Source organism: Moschus berezovskii, chromosome X (genome assembly GCF_049115385.1).
Source record: "Moschus berezovskii isolate FMDL1 chromosome X, NW_MosBer_1.0, whole genome shotgun sequence".
In the NCBI taxonomy this organism is placed as follows: domain Eukaryota; kingdom Metazoa; phylum Chordata; class Mammalia; order Artiodactyla; family Moschidae; genus Moschus; species Moschus berezovskii.
The window spans coordinates 62,499,707-62,522,971 of NC_142488.1; the positions used below are offsets into that span (position 1 = coordinate 62,499,707).

Genomic DNA, 23,265 nt, shown 5'->3' on the forward strand with positions numbered 1-23,265 from the left:
TTAAGAAATTGCCAAGCTGTCCTTCAAAGTGGCTATACCATGTTGCATTCCTGTCAGCAATGAATGAGAATTCCTGTTGTTCCACATATTCACCAGCATTTGGTGTTGTCAGTGTTTTGAATTTTTGTTATTCTAATAAGTGTATAGTGGTATCTCATTGTTTAAATTTGTAAGCCTCTAATGACATAGATAGATATAGCTATATAAAGAGAATCTAGCTGTGTTCCTAGAATGAAGAAACTGATTTTCAGTCGACAGCTAGCATTCTGACATATTTTTTAAATAAAAGGCACTAAAGGTATGAATTTCACTCTGAGCACTACTTTAGTAATTCAGATTCTGTTATGAGGTATTCTAAGTATCATTTTATAGATATTTCATATTGCTACTGCTGTTGTTTAGTTGCTAAGCCAAGTCCAACTCTTTTGCAACTTAATGGACTGTAGCCTGCCAGACTCCTCTATCCATGGAATTTTCCAGGCAAGAATACTGGAGTGGGGTTGCCATTTCCTTCTCCAGGGGATCTTCCCAACACAGGGATCAAATCCAAGTCTCCTGCATTGGCAGGCAGAGTCTTTACCACTGAGCCAGCAAGGAAGCCCATATATTCCATAGTTACTTTTGTTATTTTAAAAATGTCCAAGTGGTAAAGGATTCTGTTTCCTAATTCCATTATTAATTTCTAGTTTTATTGCATTGTGAAGCATTGTGATCAGATAATGCTACCTGTTTTATTTTTATGTTTTAGAATTTATTCAGGCTTTTTTTTTCATTCAGGTTTTTCTTGTGATCAATTCTGTAAATGTTCAAAGGGCACATGAAAAGAAAATGAGTTTTCTATTATCAGGCTATAAAGTATATTTTCAGGCTATCTGGTATATTTCTATTAAATCTTCCATATTGAGTATGTTATTTAGGTATTTTCTCTCCTTTCTTTTTATTGTTTTTATTCTTTTAAATGCCTGCCATAGATTGAGATAGGTGAATTAAATTTTATATGTTTATGTTCTTTCTTTTAAGTCCTATAGTTTGATATTAAACATTCATCAAAGGTATCATGAATATACACATAAAATGACAGCCCAATAATTTTTAAATATTAGGGAACCAAATTCACCATTTTTTAAAATAATAATATGCCATGACCAAATGGATTATTCCAGAAATCCAATGATGACTTAATTTTAGGAAATCTATTATTATTATAATTTAATATATTAATACTTCCAAAGGAATAAACCATGTGATGATCTCTAGAGAAGCTTAAAAGGCATGGAATTTGGGACTTCCCTGGTAGCAGAGTGGATTAGAATCCACCTGCCTATGTAGGGGACACAAGTTCAATACCTGGTCCAGGAAGATTCCAAATGCCAAAGAGCAGTTAAGCCTGTGCCCCAGAACTACTGAGCCTGAGTTCTAGAGCCCATGGGCAGCAACTATTGAGCCTGAGTGCTGCAAGTACTGAAGCCCATGCACCCTAAATCCCGCCTACTGCAACTGCTGAGCCTGTGTGTTGCAACAACTGAAACCTGCACACCTACAGCCTGTGCTCCGCATCAAGAGAAGCCACTGAAACAAGAACCTGTGTACCGTAACAAAGAGTAGCTTCCGCTTATCACAACTAGAGAAAGCCCGTGCAAAGCAATAAAGATCCAGTGTAGCCAAAGTAAATAAATTAATCAAAAATAAAAGGCATGAAATTCAATTCAGTATGTATAGATTTTTTAAAAATTCTAACTAAAACAGGAATAGATGGACACGATATAATAAAGTCTATCTAATAATACCATCCTTAATTAGGAAACCATAGCAAGCTACTATATAGCTTCAAATGGTTTACTACTACACAGATAATTTCATTACAAAATGTTAACAGTATCTGATATTATCATTGTGGTTTGGAAGATTCTGTACCCTACATTTAGTCAAAGTGAAAATTTGTTTGAGTTAGATATCAAATCCAGTGACCTAAGAGCAATAAAGTCATATTGAACAATGATGGTCCTATTTTTATACTCAATACTACAATGAAAATCAAGGTAAAATACATTCTTGGGACTTGCAGTGGCTAAGACTCTTTGCTCACAATACTGGGGCCCAGGTTTGATCTCTTGTCAGGGAACTAGATCCCACATGCCACAACTGAAGATCCTGCATGCTGCAACTAAGACTCAGCACAGACAAGTAAATAAATAAATATTTAAAGAAAAATATTCTTACTCTAAGCAGTGTGTCAAAGATTTAAAATACAAAATACAAACATAGAGTAAGGAAAAGCTAGTTCTTAAAGGATCATTTGGCTGGTTATCAAGTATTTCAGTGGCACAAATTTCTGTTGGTAAAAGACTAGGTTATTCAGATCAGAAACCCCCTTTATAACCATGTTACCATACTCCCAGTCCCACTGTACCTGTTGTTTTCAGGCGATTCCAGATGTCTCTGCATTTATAGATCAGATCAAGTGCACGATTTAGTGAGTAGGTCTGTTTGGTAAGAAAGTAATGAGAAAATTAGTCTCAACCAAACAAAACTTTAAGCAAATAAAAATCATATCATGTGCAGTAAAAAATTAAACTAGAAAAATGGAAGTATAAACTGAATATTTTTGGATTTATATATAAATATTAGCCTCTATTTTTTTTCTCTTTCCTTTTCTCCCCCTAATTTTATTGAGGTACAATTGACATAACAGCATTGTTTAAGATGCATAGCATAATCACTTAACTTATAGGAAATTGAGGATTAAACAGAAAATCTTGAGTATTATCAATTTTTAAAAAATAATCTAGGACAGAAGAAAATTGCTTCCAGAATGGTGATATGAGGAGATCTATGGATCCTCTCCCCCACAAAACTACCACAACTGGTGAAAATGATAAAACATGATCATGTAAAGTCTCAGAAAATTTCCCTAAGGGCATATATTAATAGCCAATGAGGAAACATCTATTCCAGGAAATCTACTAAAGTCTCAGTAAGAACAGTGAGTACCTGTAGCAGTTGAGCCATCATCTGGCCAACTCCCCTCCCCAGTTCAGTATGATGTAGGTGCACTTTAGGTGAGTATAACCAAGAGGATAGGGCTCACTATACCCTCAGCTTTCAGGCTAGTGATGACCATAAGGGGCATGTTGCCAGGACTTCTCATTCCCCTCCCCAAGATCTGTATTGCATGAATTCTATTATGTGCTGTGCTTAGTTGCTCAGTCATGTGTGACTCTTTGCGACCCTACGGACTGTAGCTTGCCAGGCTCCTCTGTTATGGGGACTCTCCAGGCAAGAATACTAGAATGAGTAGCTTATCCCTTCTCCAGGGGAATTTTCTGACCCAGGAATTCGGATTCTTTACCAGCTGAGCTACCAGGGATGCCTGAGTTCTATTATAAACAAGCACAATTAAGAAGCCTGGCACTCTCTTCTACCCAGTCCACCCAAGCACTGCAAGTTGAAAATACTGGGTCACAATTGCCCTCACCTCAGCTTCCTTAGAATTTCCATGCTGAAAGAGGCAAGTTAAGAATGTTAGGGACTATGACTTTTGCTAGACCCTGACTTACAGAGCTGTATTGTCACTCTATTAAAAATGGGTCATGGTCCCTGCCTCTAGCTCCAAAGCAGTGTATAGAGTTTCTGCTCAGGAGGAGAGGAAGGTCATTAGAAGAGTAAGCTCTGTAGTCATCCTAAGGAGACTGATATTTATTGAAATAGAGCTTGGGGAAGTTCAAGTCTAAAGGCATGATAAAAAAAAAGTGAAGATTTTGGTGTGGGCAATTAAGAGGAAGCTGGTAATTTAGTGATAATGACAAGCCAAACAGTAGAATACAAGTTTACAGAGATAACTAAGGGGAAGAGAAAGCTAAGATTACTTACCGCTTCAAAGGGGCGTTACATTAATTGGATCAAACTGTGAAGCAATTTATACCAGAGTATTTTCAAACGTGTGTGTGTGTGCATGCACGTACATGTGCATGCACACACACACACACCAGTCACCTAGTAATTCATCAAGACATACACCTGTGTATGATACCAATAGAAGACCACCCAGAAGCTTATCAGAGTGATCATGGAAAGAGATATTCAAAAATAACCCTGCTAAAACTACTTTCATTCCTTTCCAGGGAAGGGGTCATGCTGACTGCAAAGGCAACGACTGATCTCTGAGGAGTAACATTAGAAGCTCTATACTACTATACAGCTGCAGAAATAAGATTGCACTGAACTAGCCCAGACAAGTCACTAATCAAACAAACAAGCACATATTAACAAGTCCAAGAGAGGGGGAATCAGTACCCAAAGATGTTCCAAAATACTATGTAAAATGTTCAGTTTTCAACAAAGAATTATAAAATATGCAAAGAAACAAGTATGACCCATGCACCGGATTAAAGTAGGCAAGAGGACCTTTTGAAAGGTCCAACATTGGAACTTAGCAGACACAGGTTTCAAGGCAGCTGTTTCAAATATGTTAAAACAATTAAAGGATACCACACTTACAAAAGGAAGGCAAGATGACAATGTCAGGAAATGTAGAATATTGATTAAAAAGGCAGTGGGATAACATATTCAATGTGATGAAAGAAAACAGGCAATCAAGAATCTAATACCCAGCAAAATTATCTTCAGAACTGAAAGCAAAAGAAATTCCCAGATTTAAAAAAGTTGCATCTTTTTGCTAGCAGAACCATTTATAAAAATGCTAAAAGAAGTTCTTTAGGCTGAAAGCAAGTGACACCAACAGCAATTTGAATACAAATGAAAAAACAAAGTTCACTGATAATATATATTTGAATTTACAAATGAAAAAACAAAGTTCACTGATAATATATTTCTTCTTTCTTTTCTTATTTTAAAATACGTGTAAAACTACGTATAGTTTATTTTTATACCTAAAAGATATACATAGACCATTTCATCAACCAAGAAGAAAGTACATTCTTTCTCAAGCACACATGGCACTTTATCCAGGACATACCATGTGTTAGACCACAACACAAACTTCAAATACATTTAAAATAACTTGAAGTCAGACAAAGTATGTACTCTGTCTACAGTGCAACAAGATTAGTTCTACAGGAATTTAGGCCTCTATCCAGGTGGAGGATGATAACCTTAGGCTGAGGACAAGCATGTGAACCCCAGACTAGTTGGAACCAGAAGGCTGATATCAGACTGAGATGATGACCATTCTATTACCTCACCACCAGCCCATCAGAGAAGAGCTATGCACTCTGCAGTGCCACCTCTCCAAATGTTGCCTATAAAAACTTCCCTGAAACCCACTGGGGAGTTCAGATCTTCTGAGCACAAGCCATTCATTCTTCTTGCATGGCCCTTGTAATAAGCCTTTCTCTGCTCCAAACCCTGACATTTCAGTGTGTTTGGAATGAATTTCAGTTTGACAACACCCTTACTTATGAAGAAGCAAAACGGTTGTTTTGGTTTTGCTCTGAGGCTTGTAGATTTTTTTTCATCTTCTTTTACTATGGAAAAGTTTCTAAAAAGAGGTCCCTTTACTACTCAGGACAAGGACGTTATATTCTTTATCTCTAGTAACTAGCAGAGTGCTTGGTACTCACATGTTTTTTTGAGTTGAACTCAACAATGGAAAAGAAAGGAAAGAAAATATGTTGGCAGAGATCTATTGAGAGCTTGTTTCAGATGTGAAGAATCATCTTTTGGACTCTGTGGGAGAGGGCGAGGGTGGGATGATTTGGGAGAATGGCACTGAAACATGTATATTATCATATGTGAAACAAATCGCCAGTCCAGGTTCAATGCATGATACAGGATGCCCAGGGCTGGTGTACTGGGATGAACCAGAGGGATGGGATGGGGAGGGAGGTGGGAGGGGGGTTCAAGATGGGGAACACATGTACACCCGGCGCAGATTCATGTCAATGTATGGCAAAACTAATACAATAATGTAAAATAATTAGCCTCCAATTAAAATAAATAAATTTAATAAAAGAACATATTAACAGAAGGAACAGAATAAGCAGCAAGAAGGATTTTGTACCAATTGGAAAGAAAAGAAGCTGGCAAGTATGGGAAATTAGGAAGTTTTCTTTGGCTAGGTAAGAGGAAAAAAGCAGAGAGATCTAGAAGTTAAAATCATACAAACACGCTAGAAGTCCAATTTGGTGACAACTTTCCAAGCTTGAAAGAAGGAAGGTAAAGAACTAAAGACAAATCAGTGAATACTCTGGTATATGGGAGAGTGAGATATTGATGTTGCTATCTCCTTAAAAGGTGTAAGGTTTAAGCTGAGAGTGGAATTCAGCAAAAGTAGATATTTTGTTTTCTTGTTGTTAAAACTGAGTTAATGTGGATCACAATAAACTGTGGAAAATTCTGAAAGAGATGGGAAGACCAGTACACCTGACCTACCTCTTGAGAAACCTGTATGCAGGTCAGGAAGCAACAGTTAGAACTGGACATGGAACAACAGACTGGTTCCACAAATAGGAAAAGGAGTACGTCAAGGCTGTATATTGTCACCCTGCTTGCTGGGAAGCCTGGCATGCTGCAGTCCATGGGGTCACAAAGAGTCAGGCATGACTGAGGAACTGAACTGAACTGAATGATAAAATATTCAAGAATGTGGGTCAAAGAAAGCAAATGCAATTGAGTGACAATAAATAGTTCAGTTCAGTTCCTCAGTCATGTCCAACTCTTTGTGACCCCATGGACTGCAGCATGCCAGGCTTCCCTGTCCATCACCAACTTGCCCAAACCCATGTCCATTGAGTCGGTGATGCCATCCAACCATCCTGTCCTCTGTCGTCCTCTTCTCCTCCTGCTTTCAATCTTTCCCAGCATCAGGGTCTTTTCAAATGAGTCAGTTCTTCGCATTAGGTGGCCAAAGTATTGGAGTTTCAGCTTCAACATCAGTCCTTCCAATGGATATTCAGGACTGATTTCCTTTCGGATTGACTGGTGGGATCTCCCTGCTGTCCAAGGGACACTCAAGAGTCCTCTTCAACACCACAGTTCAAAAGCATCAATTCTTTGGTGCTCAGCTTTCTTCATAGTCCAACTCTCACCTCCATACATGACTACTAGAAAAACCATAGCTTTGACTAGACTGACCTTTCTTGGCAAAGTAATATCTATGCTTTTTAAAATGCTGTCTAGGTTGATCATAGCTTTTCTTCCAAGGAGCAAGCGTCTCTTAATTTCATGACCAAAGTCACAATATGCAGTGATTTTGGAGCCCAAGAAAATAAAGTCTGTCACTGTTTCCATTGTTTCCCTATCTATTTGCCATGAAGTGATGGGACCGGATGCCATGATCTTAGTTTTTTGAATGTTGAGTTTTAAGCCAACTTTTTCACTCTCTTCTTTCACTTTCATCAAGAGGCTGTTTAGTTCTTCACTTTCTGCCATAAGGGTGGTATCATCTGCGTATCTGAAGTGAGTGAAGTTGCTCAGTCGTGTGTGACTCTTTGCAATCCCATGAACTGTACCCTCCAGGCTCCTCTGCCCATGGAATTTTCCAAGAAAGAGTACTGGAGTGGGTTGATATTTCCTTCTCAAGGGGATCTTCCCAACCCAGATCTTACTCACTGCAGGCAGCTGAGGTTACTGATATTTCTCCCGGCAATCTTGATTCTAGCTTGTGCTTCATCCAGCCCAGCATTTTGCATGATGTACTCTTCATATAAATAAGCAGGGCAACAATATACAGACTGATATACTCCTTTCCCAATTTGGAACCAGTCTGTGACAATAAACAAGTCAGCTAAATAATTCCAGATGGCTAACAAATCTGTGGAAGTGGAACTTCCCTGGTGGTCCAGTGATTAAGAATTTGCCCTGCAATGCAGGGGATGTGGTTTGATCCATCGTTGGGGAACTGAGATTCCACATGCTGAAGAGCAACTAAGTCCATGTGCCACAACTACTGAAGTACATGCCACACCTAGAGAATCCATGCACCTCAACGAAAGATCCTGTATGTTGAAGCTAAGAACCAACACAGCCAAATGGAAAAAAAATGCTGTAGAAGTAAACATGATTCCTCAGAGAATGTGTGAAAGGAAACAGAAGTAAAACAAACAACTTATGGACCACTTGTGATCACAGGGAGATGATGAAGATAAAGAATATTTAAAAGCAGATTCACAAAGAGTGGTCCATGGCAAGGGGCATTTTAAAAGAAGAGGCTAAGCCAAATATGACTTTTCCTTAGAAAGGAATTACAAATCTCTGAAATCAAGATATTCTCAGAATGGAGGAAAAGATTCCATAAAGAGAATCAAAAAGAATTGCATGAAGGAAGGCAAACATACCAAATAGCACACTGAATGCTTGCATTTTCTTTGAAGGTTGCACATTACCTGTTCAAAAGCTGTTGAAGCTTTTCTCCCTTGCTCGAGATCAACTGCAGCTGCCATAAGTAAACATGTTTTCTGTGCAATCAGAATTACTTGATCAGAAGGACAAAACTGGGACAGCTGATAAGAAATAACCAGAACATCAATGAATAGGGAGAATTCTGCCAGGTGAACAAAACAATCAGAATGAAAATCAGCAACATCCTGTCTGAATGACAAAATTCAGCTGGAAAACCACATCTCACCTTAAAAATGATATAGGCTATAACACTGATTTATGGTTTTAATTTTATATTACTTTCCATACTTTAGCACTTTTCGAGAGATTAAAAAGCTTCATTTCTTCACAATTTTCCTGTCTTTCCCAGTGACAAGTACTGTCACTTTGGCCCTGTATTTTTATCTAGTGATTTACTTCTTGGCTTATATTGTAATTTCTAAGTGATTTTTCCCCTGGCAAATAGATTTTCCCTTTGCACTGAACAGAGCTGAAATTAGTACCTATATTATTCATGGCTAAAAGAGACAATGTCAAATCTTGACAGGCATTAGGATAACCTCATCATTAAACCTTGTACTCTAGCTTTAGAAAAAAACTCCCATGGGGTGTACTTAGAGTAGGGGCCTGAAGAAATGGCTCCTCTGTTTATAACACACCCAATAGGAATCTGGGTTCATTGTGACAAGGGGCACAAAACTTGTGGCCTTTCTATGAACAAATACCCAAACACATGTCCCTCTGTAGCTCCACATGGTTGCTGGTAGGACCAGTGGGGCTCAATAATGGAAGAAAACCTACAGTATTTAATAGAGAAGTTTGCCACCTAGAGCTGGTGAGGTACACACATGAATGGGTCATGGATGGTCTTATAAAGACTTTGAACCTCTTGTTCCAAGGGAAAAAAAAGAAAAAATAGATTGCAACTGCATGCCATTCTGGAAAAGATAAAACTATGGAGACCATAAAAAGATCAACAGTTGCCAGGAGTTTGAGGGGAGAGGGGAGATGAATACACAGGGTACAGAAGTTTTATGAGCAGTGAAATACTGTGTATCGCATTATAATGATGGATATATGTCATTGTACTTATATCTAAACCCACAGAATATGCAACACTATTCTCACTTATTAAAACGAACCCTATGGTGAACTGTGGACTTTGGTAATTATGATGTGTCAACGCATTTCGTTCTTGGTTTTTTTTAAAAAAAGGTACCACGCAGTTAATAATGGCTATGCATGTGTGGGGAGGGGATATATGGAGAATTTCTGCACCTTCCTGTCAATTTTGTTGTAAACCTAAAACTGGTTTAAAAAGTCAAAAAAGAAAAAAAAATTAACACTCAGGGTAGACATTTTTGGCAAAACTTTTGTTTCCCTTTTATGTGTGTATACATATTATACACAAGATCAACAAAGTTTGTAGGCCACTCTAGCCAAGTTATGCTGGCAAATAAAAGCACAAATTAACCTCAAAAAACAACCTCCCAGCATTTTACTACAATAAAATTCTAGGCTACCTAGGATTCTAACATGGAATTCTACTAGTGCTATCACAAATGTCAAAACTAAAACTGATTTATTTTACCTCATTAAAATGACAATTATACTTAAATTTTCAAACATTATTTCTTATTCTCCCCAAATATTTAGTGATCATAATCATCACCATCATTTAACTAAATAGCATTTCAAGACACTCAATCTCTACATCTCAGGTAACTCATATATAAGGCAAAGGAGTTGTGCTAGATTACCTAGTTTTTTCCAGTTTAAAACATTTAATCTATCTCAACATAACAGATTTCATACTCCTGAATGTGTAAGAGGGATATTCTTTACCACCTCCCCTTTCATCCTCTCATCAATGCTTGTTCCTTTTTCTGTCATTTAACCTCTACCTTGAAGGCTAACAACTATTTTTAAATGCTTATAATTGCAAAACAAACTCAAATCCTTACACACAGAGCTTGCTCTCAGAAAAATTATAAAGCAGATCTAAACTTCTTAGCATCCTTTTAACCTCCTGTTGTCCCCAGATACCTATTCTATATTCCTATAGACTTATACCCAGAACCGTTCCTAATGTTTCGATAATTTACAACTTCTTAGAGCATTTCCTTCTAAAAATAGTTATATTTTTATATAGGACTTTGAGAGACTGAAATTCCTTCAAAGATAAAGGAGTAAGTCTCTTATGGTAGAACTTTACACTCCAGGATGGTTGTCTGTGATACTGTGATATGTGGAGATCTACCTCATGTTCTCATATTATATCCTCTAGGGATCAAATTCTCCTTAGGTCATTCCTGCTTAAATGTATATTAAGAGTTCCTAGATTAAAAGCCAATCTCACTCTATACTTAGTCCTTGACTATAGCCATAGTGGTCATATCCTTGTTGTGGTTCATACATGAGATACTTGTTAGAAGAGACTTACCATATAAGAAAATACAAAAAACTCTCTCATTGACAGTGGATCGTTCTCACATTGCACAGCCACGTTCCAAGCTGAACATTAATATGAAATAACATAATTATGAAAATTCACTGTTTAATCTATACCATTATAATCGCCACAGATTTATAATCTCCACATCCTTAATATTAACATACTAATGTGGAGTTTCTCAAGGGTTAAAAAAAGCTAACTTTAGGTTTTTAGAAAAAATTTTTTCAGGTAAACTTAGAGACTTCTATCACTTCCAATCTTTAATTCTAGGACAATGACTAATGGCAATAGTGTTGAATTTTTTTAAAATCAGGGATCTACAATAAATTCTTAGTTGATACGAATCCACCTAAAAAATGAGGATCACACTGAAGATTTTACCAACTTCAGTTGGTGAAAGAAAGTTAAAATTCAGCAAAGAACAGGTATATTAGAATCAAACATTCAGGAAAACTGATGGAAAGATTCACATCTTTCATAGAGCTGTGGACGTCCCCATTAGGCAACATTCAGCATGATCTTTATCTTGAAAAATCCAAATTAAAATTCAGTAAAACAAGTATTGAGAAATAACTTTTCAAACTTCTAAAACATCAAAGTCATTAAATCTTTCTATAATTTAAATGTTTTCTATTTTCCATTATACACATAAGTTTCCTAGAAGCCAGACTGCTGTATTTATTCCCTTTTCTCCTAGAGACCCAGTAAACCCCATTAAGCAGAAAAAGGTTCATGAAGAACCAGTTAACCTTATGACACTGATGCTTAATTGCTCTTGCTTACTTATCACTGGAGTGTAAATTTTATAAATAGAATCTACATAAAGTAAATTATATAACTCATAACTGTATAACTTGATGAATTTTCATAAAGTGTATATATCCATGTAACCAATTCAGGTCAAAGAAGATCTTTATCATTACCAGAAACCCAGAAGCAATCCCACCTACTCTCTCCAAGTACTACTCCCTTCAAGGGTAACCACTATCCTGAGTTCTAACACTGTAAATTAGTTTGCTGGCTTTTTGTTACTTACTATATATAAATGGATCCATGCAATATATACATAACATCTGGCTTCTTTTGCTCAACATAATTTTTGTGAGATTCATTCATATTGTTGCATGTAGTTTATTTTTTATGTTCACATTTAGAGATAAATTGGGCATTCTAGACCAAGTTTAGGAACATAACCTTGGAGACCTGCAGTTCTAATTCATTATTTTAATCTTAGATTCATTTCAACAGAAAATGAAGAAAACTAACAGTGAGTACATGGTATGTCCCAGGTTCCCCATTTTTTATAGTAAAACTGAGATTAAATAGTAAAACTGAGATTAAATAGTAAAACTGAGATTAAGCAAGTTATCCTTATACCCATAGCTATAAATTTAAGAGCTAGAATTTGAATGTCTGATTCTATCACCCCACAATGTTTTGCTTAGCCACAGAATTCCCTTTTACCTGTTTTTCGAAACCAATGAGCTTCATTAATCTTAAAGGCCAAAGTCCAGGTTTCTTCTTCAAATAACTGAGCAAGGTTCAGGAGTGCTGCGTCAAATAGGAAAATCTCATATTGAGGTCTTTTACTTTATACTCTAACAAAGTTGTTAATCCTGCTTTAAAAACAGTCAGACATGAGCCTGGATTTAGAAAGTTCTTTTTCAGTGTGTGTGCATGAGTGCATAACAAAATAATTAAAATGACAAAAAGCATTATCAAACTCTTAGAAACTGTTAATTCAAACTGTGGAGAACAAACATATCTTTGGAGGGATTTTTAATTAAAACAATCATTCACCACCTGAGGTAGAAAGATACGATTTACATGTAAGGAAAAAAAATAGAAATAATCATTTAAAACACTGAAATGGAGATTGAGGATTGGAAGAGTACTGATAGTTTGGCATACTATTTACTTACTGAACTCCTACAGCAAGCAAAGTACAGAACCAAAATCTGTTGTCATCATCAGAAAGCATTTATTACATACTCTTGTGCCCTTCTGAGAGAGAAGAATGCCAATAGTAAACATTACTCTTTTGAAAAGCTCTGGTTTCTAAACTGCCTTGTTACATTTAACAACCTGTTGAAAGATATTTGAGGTATAAAAGTGAACTACTGCAATAAGTGGGATAGAATTTCTAAGATATGAAGGTTTTGGTGTATTTTAGACTTAAGGAAATTGGTACATTGTTGTTATTTAGTCACTAAGTCATGCCCAACTCTTTCATGACACCATGGACTATAGCCCACCAGGCTCCTCTGTCCATGGGATTTCCTAGCCAAGAATACTGGAGTGGGTTGCCATTTCCTTCTCTGGGGGATATTCCTGACCCAGGGATTGAACCCACATCTCCTGCACTGCAGGCAGATTCTTTACCACTGAGTCACCAGGGAAGCCCAAATAGGTACACGGGCAGTAGAAATCGGAAGACCTATTAGGCAAAAGCAACACCAAGAAAGTAAGCATGGAGTTGGATAAAGGAATTCAATGGACCTAGGAAGTTAGCTGAATGAAGTGGGCAGCGAGGAATTATTAGTATACAGAGGAGATGACACAGACTTGGATAGATCAATGGACAGCCTCAAAATAAGAGTAAACAATTTGAATTTGATGCAGAGATCATGAAAATTAGTGGGGTTCAGAGTATTCTTGTTTTGATCCTTTTTTACCTGTTCAATTTCTAGGTTAGAATCAAGTGGAAACAGAGATGGAAGGCAGGTAGGGAGGGAGGAAGGAAAAAACAGAAAAACCATCTTTTTAAAAACTGTAATAAAAACATTTGGAGATGAATGCTAGTGACGGCAAACTTTTCTCTGCTTGTGAATAAAGAAACTAGGTATACTGCTGCGACAAATGTTAGTAAAAACGTGAAGCTTAACTCAAACATGAAGCCTGAGACAGTGTGCTCAATATACTTGGAGAATTTATATATTAATAGAGGATAGAGGCAAGATGAATGAGTGAAAATAATCAAGGAGATATTTACCTGTATTGAAGTAAGCCAAAAGTCTTTCCATTTCTTTCTTTCTAAAAAGTAAAGAAGAGTATTTTCCTGCTGTTCCAAAGTTTTACTACAGAAAAGTATCAAAAAGAGACTCTATTTGTGCCTGAGAGCTTCTCAAAGAAAATGCAAAATTGTGAAGTTTGTTGCTCAAGGTGCCAATCTATCATTTTACATTGCTTTTCCCCATTAAAGGATACTGTTCCTCAGTCCCAATGTCCTCATATTTTTTTCTCTCTTCCCCCTCTACACCTATTCTTCAGCAAAGGATTTCAATGACTGATAAAGTTTTTTTATTACAGCGTCATAGAATTTGAGAGCAGGTAGTGATCTCTGTGATTTTCAACATTTTTTTTGGAGAGGGGAAACCAGAACCTGTGTTTCAGATAAAATTTTATAAAACTCTAATGTACAAGAAGAGACAGAAGTGCAGCTGCTCTGGTTGTACCATTCGTGGGCAGAGGCCTAGAGCCTCAGTTCCTGGAAGTCCCTGAGGCAGTGCCACAGAATTTCCAGGTTTCTAAGGAATATAGTTTAAAAATCACTTATCCATAACCTTAATTTTACAGATGAGAAAGCAGATCTGGAAACTGGGGATGACTCGTCTAAGGTCATGCAATGACAATGTCAAGACTACTAGTACTCAAGCCTTTTGACCCTTTATTAAGCTTCCTTGTGTGCTGTGCTTAGTTGCTCAGTCGTGTCTGACTCTTTGTGACCCCATGGTCTTTGCGACTGTGGCCTGCCAGGCTCCTCTGTCCATGGGGATTCTCTAGGCAAGAATACTGGAATGAATTGACCTGCCCTCCTCCAGAGGATCTTCCCAACCCAGAGATCAAACCCAGGTCTCCCGCATTGCAGGCGGATTCTTTACCATTTGAGCCACCTGGGAAGCCCTAAGTTTCCTTAGGTGGGGTACATAAGTTTTAACAGAGTAAAACATCCCATTATATTTAAACAAAGGATTAAATATGGAAGTACTGGCTAACTCAACTAAAAAAGTTTATACTAAGTAGGGTATAATATACTGTAAGACTCGTCTTATCAGGAGAATGTCTAATATTAGACAATATAGACTGTGCTTCAGGAAAACTAGCCACTTTCTAAGGGATAAACAATAGACATCTACTTTATATAAAGCAACTTCTAACATAAATTTCATTAATCTGAATTTAAGGTGAGCTAAAGTTGACTTCTTCACTATTTAATTCAGTGACTATATATAATAATCTATGAGGGGTCATTAATGCAAATAAATAGTACAAGTAAGAATGAGGATATGGAAAGGAATGGACAGTCTATTTAAGAGACAAACTGCTTTAAAAAGTTTTAGCACACAAATTGTTAATACTTAAGTAGATACTGTAATTTAAAACTATAAGATTTTTAGAAGAGGATAGAACTTTAGAAATTTTCCAGTTCATCTTCTTTTATTTAATAAGTGAAGAAAATAAAGCTTAGAGAAGTCAAATAAGTTGTTATTGTCTAAAGTAAACCAGAAGTTAGTGAAATAGCTGAAACTAGAACTCAATTCTCTGACTCTTTCCACTGAATTAGGCCTTTTTTCCCTAAATTAGTCTAATCGATTTGTTAAATCAGGTCCTGACATCTAGAACATTGGTAGTAGACGTTCTTTATTTTTTTAGATATTCTTTATTACTGTATTTACATGAAAACAATAAAGGCATATTTTAAAATTCTGTAATTTAAGTTTGTCCTTAATTTAAACAAGATGCCTTTCTTTTTCCCTATCTTCAAATTAGTTTTAATGAGTGGGATCTGACTGTGCATTGCAATTACATGGAGTATGAAGCACGCTGTAAGTCCAATATTAGATCTTCTTATAAAGTACTGATATTTAGTCATTTAAACAAACTGAGTGACTATTAGGTATCTGATACTGTCCTAGGTTTCAAAGATACAAAGATAAATATAAATAGCCCTGAGTGACTTCACTTTCACTTTTCACTTTCACACATTGGAGAAGGAAATGGCAACCCACTCCAGTGTTCTTGCCTGGAGAATCCCAGGGATGGGGGAGCCTGGTGGGCTTCCGTCTATGGGGTCACACAGAGTCGGACACGACTGAAGTGACTTAGCAGCAGCCTTCAAGGAGCTCTTACGTTCTATTAGCTATCAAGGTTTAGTCTCTGAGTTTCCTATTTTATTCTTTAACTTTTCATTGTTGAAAATTTCAAAGAAGTTTACGTGTAACAGATGAATGAACCCCCAGGTATCCATGGCTTAGCTTCAATAATTATTAATTCATCATCAATATTATTTCAATGGTACCTCCACCTAGCCATATTACTTTGAAGCAAATTCCATACATCACATAATTTCATCCATAAATATTTTAGGGTGTGTCTATAAGATAAAAGGATTCTTTAAAAATCATAACTATATTACCATTATATGCTTTAAAGATAATAATTTAAAAATTTTTTAAAAATTATTTATTTGGCTGTGCTGGGTCTTAGTTGTAGCATGTGGGATCTTTTAGTTGTGGCATGTGGGATTTAGTTTCCTGACCAGTGATCAAACCAGGACCCTTGCATTAGGAGTGTGGAGTCTTAGCCACGTACCACCAGGGAAGTTCCAATAATTTCTTAATATCATCAAATATTTGATCATTATTTAAATTCCAATTATCTCTCTTTTTTTTTTTTTAAGTTTAAGTGCCCTTCAAATGGATTCATAGACCCTGTAAAGAAGAGGCAAAACTTAACCATTCATGTATGGGTAGAATTTGTATTACAAAAAAAGTTATGTCATCAATATAATATTATCTCAGTTATAGATGGTTCCCAATTAATTTAGCCAAAAAACATTATACCTCCAGGTACAAACATACAAAGCAAAAATGAAGTAGTGGTACAATATTATAGACTTTTTGTTCAAGCAGAGACAATAGAGATGAGTGATGTTTCTCTGAAAGTCATCCCTACTCAAGATCTTGAATAGTTTTCTTTTGAAAAATGGGTAACCTAATTCTTCCACAAATCGTTAAGTTCTTGATATTGTATGCCACAGAAACTGTAAGCAGAAAGATATTTGAATACTACCAGCTAAGGTGATAGAAAATCAGAATCAACAAACCAATCAGGTTATTTATGTTTCTATGGGAAAGTAAAGAGATACATCTATATGTAAGTCTCCTGTCAAGAAAGGGAAAAACAGACTTCCCTGATGGTCCAGTGGTTAAGAATCCATCTGCCAAAGCAGGGGACATGAGTTTGATCCTTGGTCTGGTGAGATTCCACATGCCACAGGGCAACTAGACCCATGTGCCACAACTACTGAGCCTGTGCTCTAGAGCTCATGAGCCGCAACTACTGAAGCCTATAATATAAAGTCTTCACTCCACAACAAGAGAAGCCACTGCGATGAGAAGCCCTCACACCACAATAAGAGAGTAGCCCCCGCTCACTCCAACTGGAGAAAGCCTGCATGTAGCAACGAGGACCCAGCGCAGCCATAAATAAATAAATGGGAAAAACAGATGCAATATCATAATGAAACCATAGCTAATGTTACTGAGGGCATGGCAAGGGCCTGGCAATATTCTAAATGTTTTACACTTATTTATTCATCAAGTCATCACAGTAACTTCATAGGGTAGGTACTATTACACCCATTTTACAGATGGGGAAACAGAGGCCCAGGTTACATATCTAATAAGTGCCAGAGCCAAAATATAAATCCAGGAAGACTAGCCCCAGAGTCTATATTGCCCTTACCCATTATACTATATATTTCTCAATATTAGATTTCTAGTGGAAGATTTTTCTATTTTTTTTTCTAATGGTGAATACATCATTTCTGTTGAATTATAACTTACTTGTTTTCAGAGTCTGGCATTTGAAAAACTCTTGGAAGAAAAAGACGAAACAAACACCTGTATGATAAAGTAATAAAAAAAAAAGTGATGCTTAGGAAGAAATCAAGTTAGTAATTTTGATTACCCCAGGACGTAGAAGTAAGAAACTAAAGGGGAAAAGAAGATTAATTATTTATAAGTCTTTGTATGTTTTAATGGTTGCAATGAAAACGTACCAACTTTGTAATTTTGGAAGAGTAATTTAGTAAAACAATTTTAAAACAAAAGCATTGCTTATTAGACATTCTTAAATAGTTCCACAGTTTATATCATTGCCCCAAATCACCTGCTGGAACATTAGGCATAGTGTACAAGTTTTTTATATTTTTCTATAAAGGAACCTGGAACTGGCCTTTGGGTTCCATACAAACTAGGATGAATACTTTTTGAAGGGATCTGACAGCATGATGACAAATGGACAAAATAAGGTATTTTGTGAAGTTTTAAACCTTTAAAATCTTTAAAAATAAAAAACACTATCAATCATCCCAGATGACTTTAGATATTTATCTGACTAAACATATGCAAGTATCTCAAGACTCCTTCTGATATTATTATATCTGTGATTCCATTTCCCTTCAGAAGAGTGGATTCAAGTACAGTTGACCAACAGGATAATCACTACAGAACCCTTCTGGTTTCCAGTTTTCCCACTGGCATATTCTCAGTTACATCATTAGGGGTTACCATTACATCAGCCTCCTCTGCCTCATTATTGTATGTAAAAGTTCCCTTTTGATAAACCATTTTCCTTCATAGAAAGAGAAAAAGAAAAGATCGGGTTTAACTGATATAGTGATATGTTCTTTTTTTTTTTTTTTACTTTAAGCATTCTTACCGAATTTCCAATAGCATTTTTCACAGAAATAAGAGGAAAAAAATCCTGAAATTCGTACAGAACCACAAAAGACCCTGACCAACCAAAGCAAGCTTGAAAAAGAAGAAAGTTAGAGCCATCACATTTGTTTTCAAACTATACTACAAAGCTATAGTAATCAAAACAGCATGGTACTGGCATAAGAATAGTCACATAGACCAATGGAATAGAATAGAGAGCCCAGAAATAAACTCACCTATATATCATCAACCAATATTTGACAAGGGAGACATGAATACTTAATTGAGGAAATATAATCTTTGCCAATAAGTGGTACTGAGAAAACTAATATCCACACACAAAAGAATGAAACTGGACTCTTATCTCTCACTACACAGAAAACATAGATCAAAATGGATTAAAGACTTAAATATAAGACTTAAAGCCAATTAAAAAACAAATAAATTTTTAAAAAAAGAAAAAAAAAAAAGTAGAAGAATAAAACTCCTGGAAGAAAACATAGGGAAAAACTCCTTGATAATGACTTTTTGGATATGATACCCAGAGCACAAGCAACAAAAGCAAAAATGAGTTAAAATGAGTAAGTGGGGATAAATCACAATAAAAATCTTCTGCATATCACAATAAAAATCTGCATAGCAAAGGAAACTATCAAAAAAATGAAAAGGTAACTAATACAATGGAAGAAAATATCTGCAAATAATATATCGGATAAGAGGTTAATATCTAAAATATATAAGGAACTCTTACAGCTCAACTGCAAAATACAATCTTATTTTAACATGGGCAGAAGCCCTGTATAGATATTTTTCCAAAGAAGACATCCAAATGGCCAACAGGTACATGAAAAGATGCTCAACATTATAATCAACAGGGAAATGCAAATCAAAATCACAGTGAAACATCACCTCACACCTGTTAGAATGGCTATTATAAAAAAACAAGAGATAATAAGTTTTGTAGATAAAAGGAAGCCCTCGTGGATTGTTGATGGGAATGCAAACTGGTACAGCCACTGTGGAAAAAGAGCATGGAAGTTCCTCAGAAATTAAAAATAAAACTGCTATACAATTCAGCAACCCAACTTTGGGGTATGTATCTAAAAGAAAGGAAATCAGTGTCTTGAAGAAAAATCTGCACCCCCATGTTCACTATAGCATTATTTGCAATAGCTAAGACATGGAGACAACCTTAAGTGTCCATCAATGGAGGAATAAAGAAAATGTAGTATGTGTACTTGCACACACACACACGAATATCATTTAACTAGATAAAAGAAAGTTCTGCCTTTTGTGACAACATGGACAGACCTTGAAGGCACTGTACTAAGTGAAATAAGTCAAAGAAAGACAAGTACTGGATTATCTCCCTTATATGTGGAATCTCTAAGAAACAAGAAAGAAAGAAAGAAAATAACAAAAAAAGGAAGAAAATCCAAACACACAGAAACAGAGTAGAATGATGTTTGTTAGGGCCTGTGGGGGGAGAAAATGGAGAGATGTTGGTCAAAGGGTATAAACTTCCAGTTACACGTTGAATACAGCCCAGAGATCTAATGTACTGCATGGTGACTGTAGTTAACCACACTGTATTATATACCTGAAGGTTGTTAAGAAAGCAAATCTTAAATGTTCTCACCACATACAGTGTAGTATTTTGTGAGGTGATGGATGTAATCTTATTGTGCTAACCATTTCATAATATGAATGTGTATTAAATCACCAAGTTACATACCTTAAACTTACAAAATAACACCATTTGTCAGTTATATCTCAATAAAGCTGGGGGAAAAAAACCACTTGGTATTGCAGGCATTGTTTCAGCCTGAAGCCATCAGTACTATTAAGGCAAAAATTATTGACCAAGAGTAACATGTATAGAGGAAATGCTTTTACATCCACAGGATTTAGATTACTTACTTTAAAGCTGTAAGAACTTGTTGCGGCTCTTCCGAAAATTTAGCTAAATTTTCCAAAGCTTTTACCGCTACAATTTGTTGGCCATTCTAAAAAGGATAAATATAATACGTTAAATTACATTTCAAATTGGTACTTACAAAATACTGTCTATATTCCTGCCCATTAAGGACAAGAAAAAAATCTAAACTTGTCTGTTTTGTATTCTCAAAAGAGTTGCTGCAAGATGGTAGAAGGATTACTCATCGAAAAAATTTTTACTAAACAGGTTCATATTGGCCCCAGAAAGCCATTCCTCTCTGTCCACAAACACTCATAGCCTTGCCAACACTGCCTTGACTCCACTAGGACTAATCTTACTGTGCTCTTTATTCCTGTTTATCAGCAGTAACCAAAAGAACCCCAGACTCTGAGATCACCCTCATTTCCAGCACCCTAATCCACATTAAGGGTTTCCCACATGGCTCAGTGGTAAAAAATCCACCTGCCAATGCAGGAGACACAGGACTGATCCCTGGGTCAGGAAGATCCCCTGGAGAAAAAATGGCAACCCACTCCAGTATTCTTGCTTGGTAAGTCCCATGGTCAGAGAAACCTGGTGGGCTACAGTCCATGGGGTTGCGAAAGAGTTGTACAACTCTTTTTTGACTAAACAACAAACCTTTCTAATTCACTCCTTTTATCACTCCAGCAATCCTTCAACTGCATTAAGATCACCAATATATTGACACTACTAACATTTCACCGTTCCTAATCTCTTTGAAGTCCTCCTCTGTATCTAGTTTAAATTCCACGGGGATTCATTATAATCATTTTCTTCTTTCTTGATTTTCCTGTCCCTCTTTTGCTTTGTTGTGTTCATCTGGCAAAACTATGTTGCTGTTGTTCACTCACTAAGTCATGTCAGCAAACTCAAGCCTGGTTAAATTCAACTTTCTAGTCACTTTTGTGCCTGTACACATGCAGCTGAAACTAGCCAGATAAAAACCTGTACAACTATTTATTTTAAAATTTCATCAAATGGACCTTACTGCTACGAGGTAAGCATACCCTTGCCATTCACTTTTCTGATTTTCTGGATGATTAGTTGACATCTTGTACTCTTTTCTCAAGTCCCCAACACCTCCTCTCCTAGTCTTACTCTTGGGTGATGACCTTGTTTCCCACTTCATTGAGAAAAGTGAAGCAGTCAGGAAAAGAAGTTCCACAGATTCCCACTACCACATCGACTCACACACCAGGAACCACACCCACATACTCTGCCTTCTCAACTGTTAGCAAAAATGAACTATCCACGTTTCTTCCTACTTATTGTTGTTCAGTTGCTAAGTCGTGTCCAACTCTTTGCAACCCCATGGACTGCAGCAAGCCAGGCTTCCCTGTCCTTCACTATATCCCCAAGTTTGCTCAAACTCATGTCCATTGAATCAGTGATACTTTCTAACCACTTCATGCTCTGACTCCCCACTTCTCCTTTTGCCTTCAATCTTTCCCAGCATCAGAGTCTTTTCCAATCAGCTGGCTCTTCACATTAGGTGGCCAAAGTATTGGAGTTCAGCATCAGTCCTTCCAATGAATATTCAGGGTTGATTTCCTTTAGGATTGACTGATTTTATCTTCTTGCAGTCCAAGGGACTCCCAAGAGTCTTCTCTAGCACCACAGTTCAAAAGCATCAATTCTGTGGCATTCAGCCTTCTTTATGGTTCAACTTACATCCATACATGACTACTGGAAAAACCACAGTTTTGACTGTATAGACCTTCATTGGAAAAGTGATGTCTCTGATTTTTAATACAAAATCTAGGTTTGTCATAGCTTTTCTTCCAAAGAAAAAGTGTCTTTTAATTTCATGGCTGCAGTTAGCATCCACAGTTTCTCTGGAGCCCAAGAAAATAAAATCTGTCCCTATTTCCACATTTTCCCCTTCTATTTGTCATGAAGTGATGGGACTGGATGCCATGATTTTATTTTTTTTGAGTGCTGAGTTTTAAGCCAGCTTTTCTTCCTAGAGCCAATTTTATATATTATATTTATAATTTTAATTATACACTTGTGTCCATTATTGTTTAATGACATTAGTCTAACAACTTTCATTTTTCTAACATTGCCAACTTTTGTTCTCTAACTGGGTCATTCCTATTAGTAAATAAGCATTCTCATTCATTCCATTTCAAGCAAATAAACAAACCTCTTTATCCTACTTCTCTCACCAACTACTTTCCAACTTATTTTTCTTGCCCAACTTCCTTACTTCCCTTTGTAGTAAACTTTTCTACAGAATTGTCTATACTTATTGCATACAATTTCTTTCCTTCAATTCTCTCTTGCTGCTGCTGCTGCTGCTAAGTCACTTCAGTCGTGTCCGACTCTGTGTGACCCCATAGACGGAAGCCCACCAGGCTCCCCCGTCCCTGGGATTCTCCAGGCAAGAACACTGGAGTGGGTTGCCATTTCCTTCTCCAATGTGTGAAAGTGAAGTCGCTCAGTCGTGTCCAACCCTTAGCGACCCCATGGACTGCAACCCACCAGGCTCCTCCATCCATGGGATTTTCTAGGCATGAGTACTGGAGTGGCTTGCCATTGCCTTCTCCGAATTCTCTCTTGAGCCTACTGTAATCAGGCATTTGTCCTACCTCGACCAAAAGTGCTCTTGTCAAGCTCACCAATGACCAACATATTATAAATTCCAATGGTCAATTCTCAGTCCCCATTGTATTTGACATATCAGCAACAATCAACATAGCTAATCACTCTTTCCTCCTTGAAACACAGCTGCCTTCTAAGACACCACACCATCCTTGTTTTATCCTACCTCATGGGTTGTTCTCTTT

The 23,265-nt window shown here is 36.7% G+C and overlaps 1 protein-coding gene and 1 non-coding gene across 2 annotated transcripts in view; one reads left to right on the forward strand and one right to left on the reverse strand.

Annotated features, from left to right (window-relative positions):
- Positions 1-23,265, reverse strand: part of TEX11 (testis expressed 11) — a 186,300-nt gene that overhangs the window by 39,184 nt on the left and 123,851 nt on the right. Inside the window, exons 18-24 of the mRNA XM_055437603.2 lie at positions 20,437-20,522; positions 17,641-17,697; positions 13,785-13,825; positions 12,257-12,343; positions 10,781-10,851; positions 8,343-8,459; positions 2,411-2,483 (exon numbers count right to left, since the gene is read on the reverse strand). Coding sequence (XP_055293578.2) covers positions 2,411-2,483; positions 8,343-8,459; positions 10,781-10,851; positions 12,257-12,343; positions 13,785-13,825; positions 17,641-17,697; positions 20,437-20,522 — 532 coding nt within the window. The remainder of the gene's footprint in view (positions 1-2,410; positions 2,484-8,342; positions 8,460-10,780; positions 10,852-12,256; positions 12,344-13,784; positions 13,826-17,640; positions 17,698-20,436; positions 20,523-23,265) is intronic.
- On the forward strand, positions 8,943-9,072 carry LOC129535344 (small nucleolar RNA SNORA11). Its single transcript, XR_008681618.1, has one exon. It is a non-coding gene; the product is annotated as a small nucleolar RNA SNORA11 (small nucleolar RNA).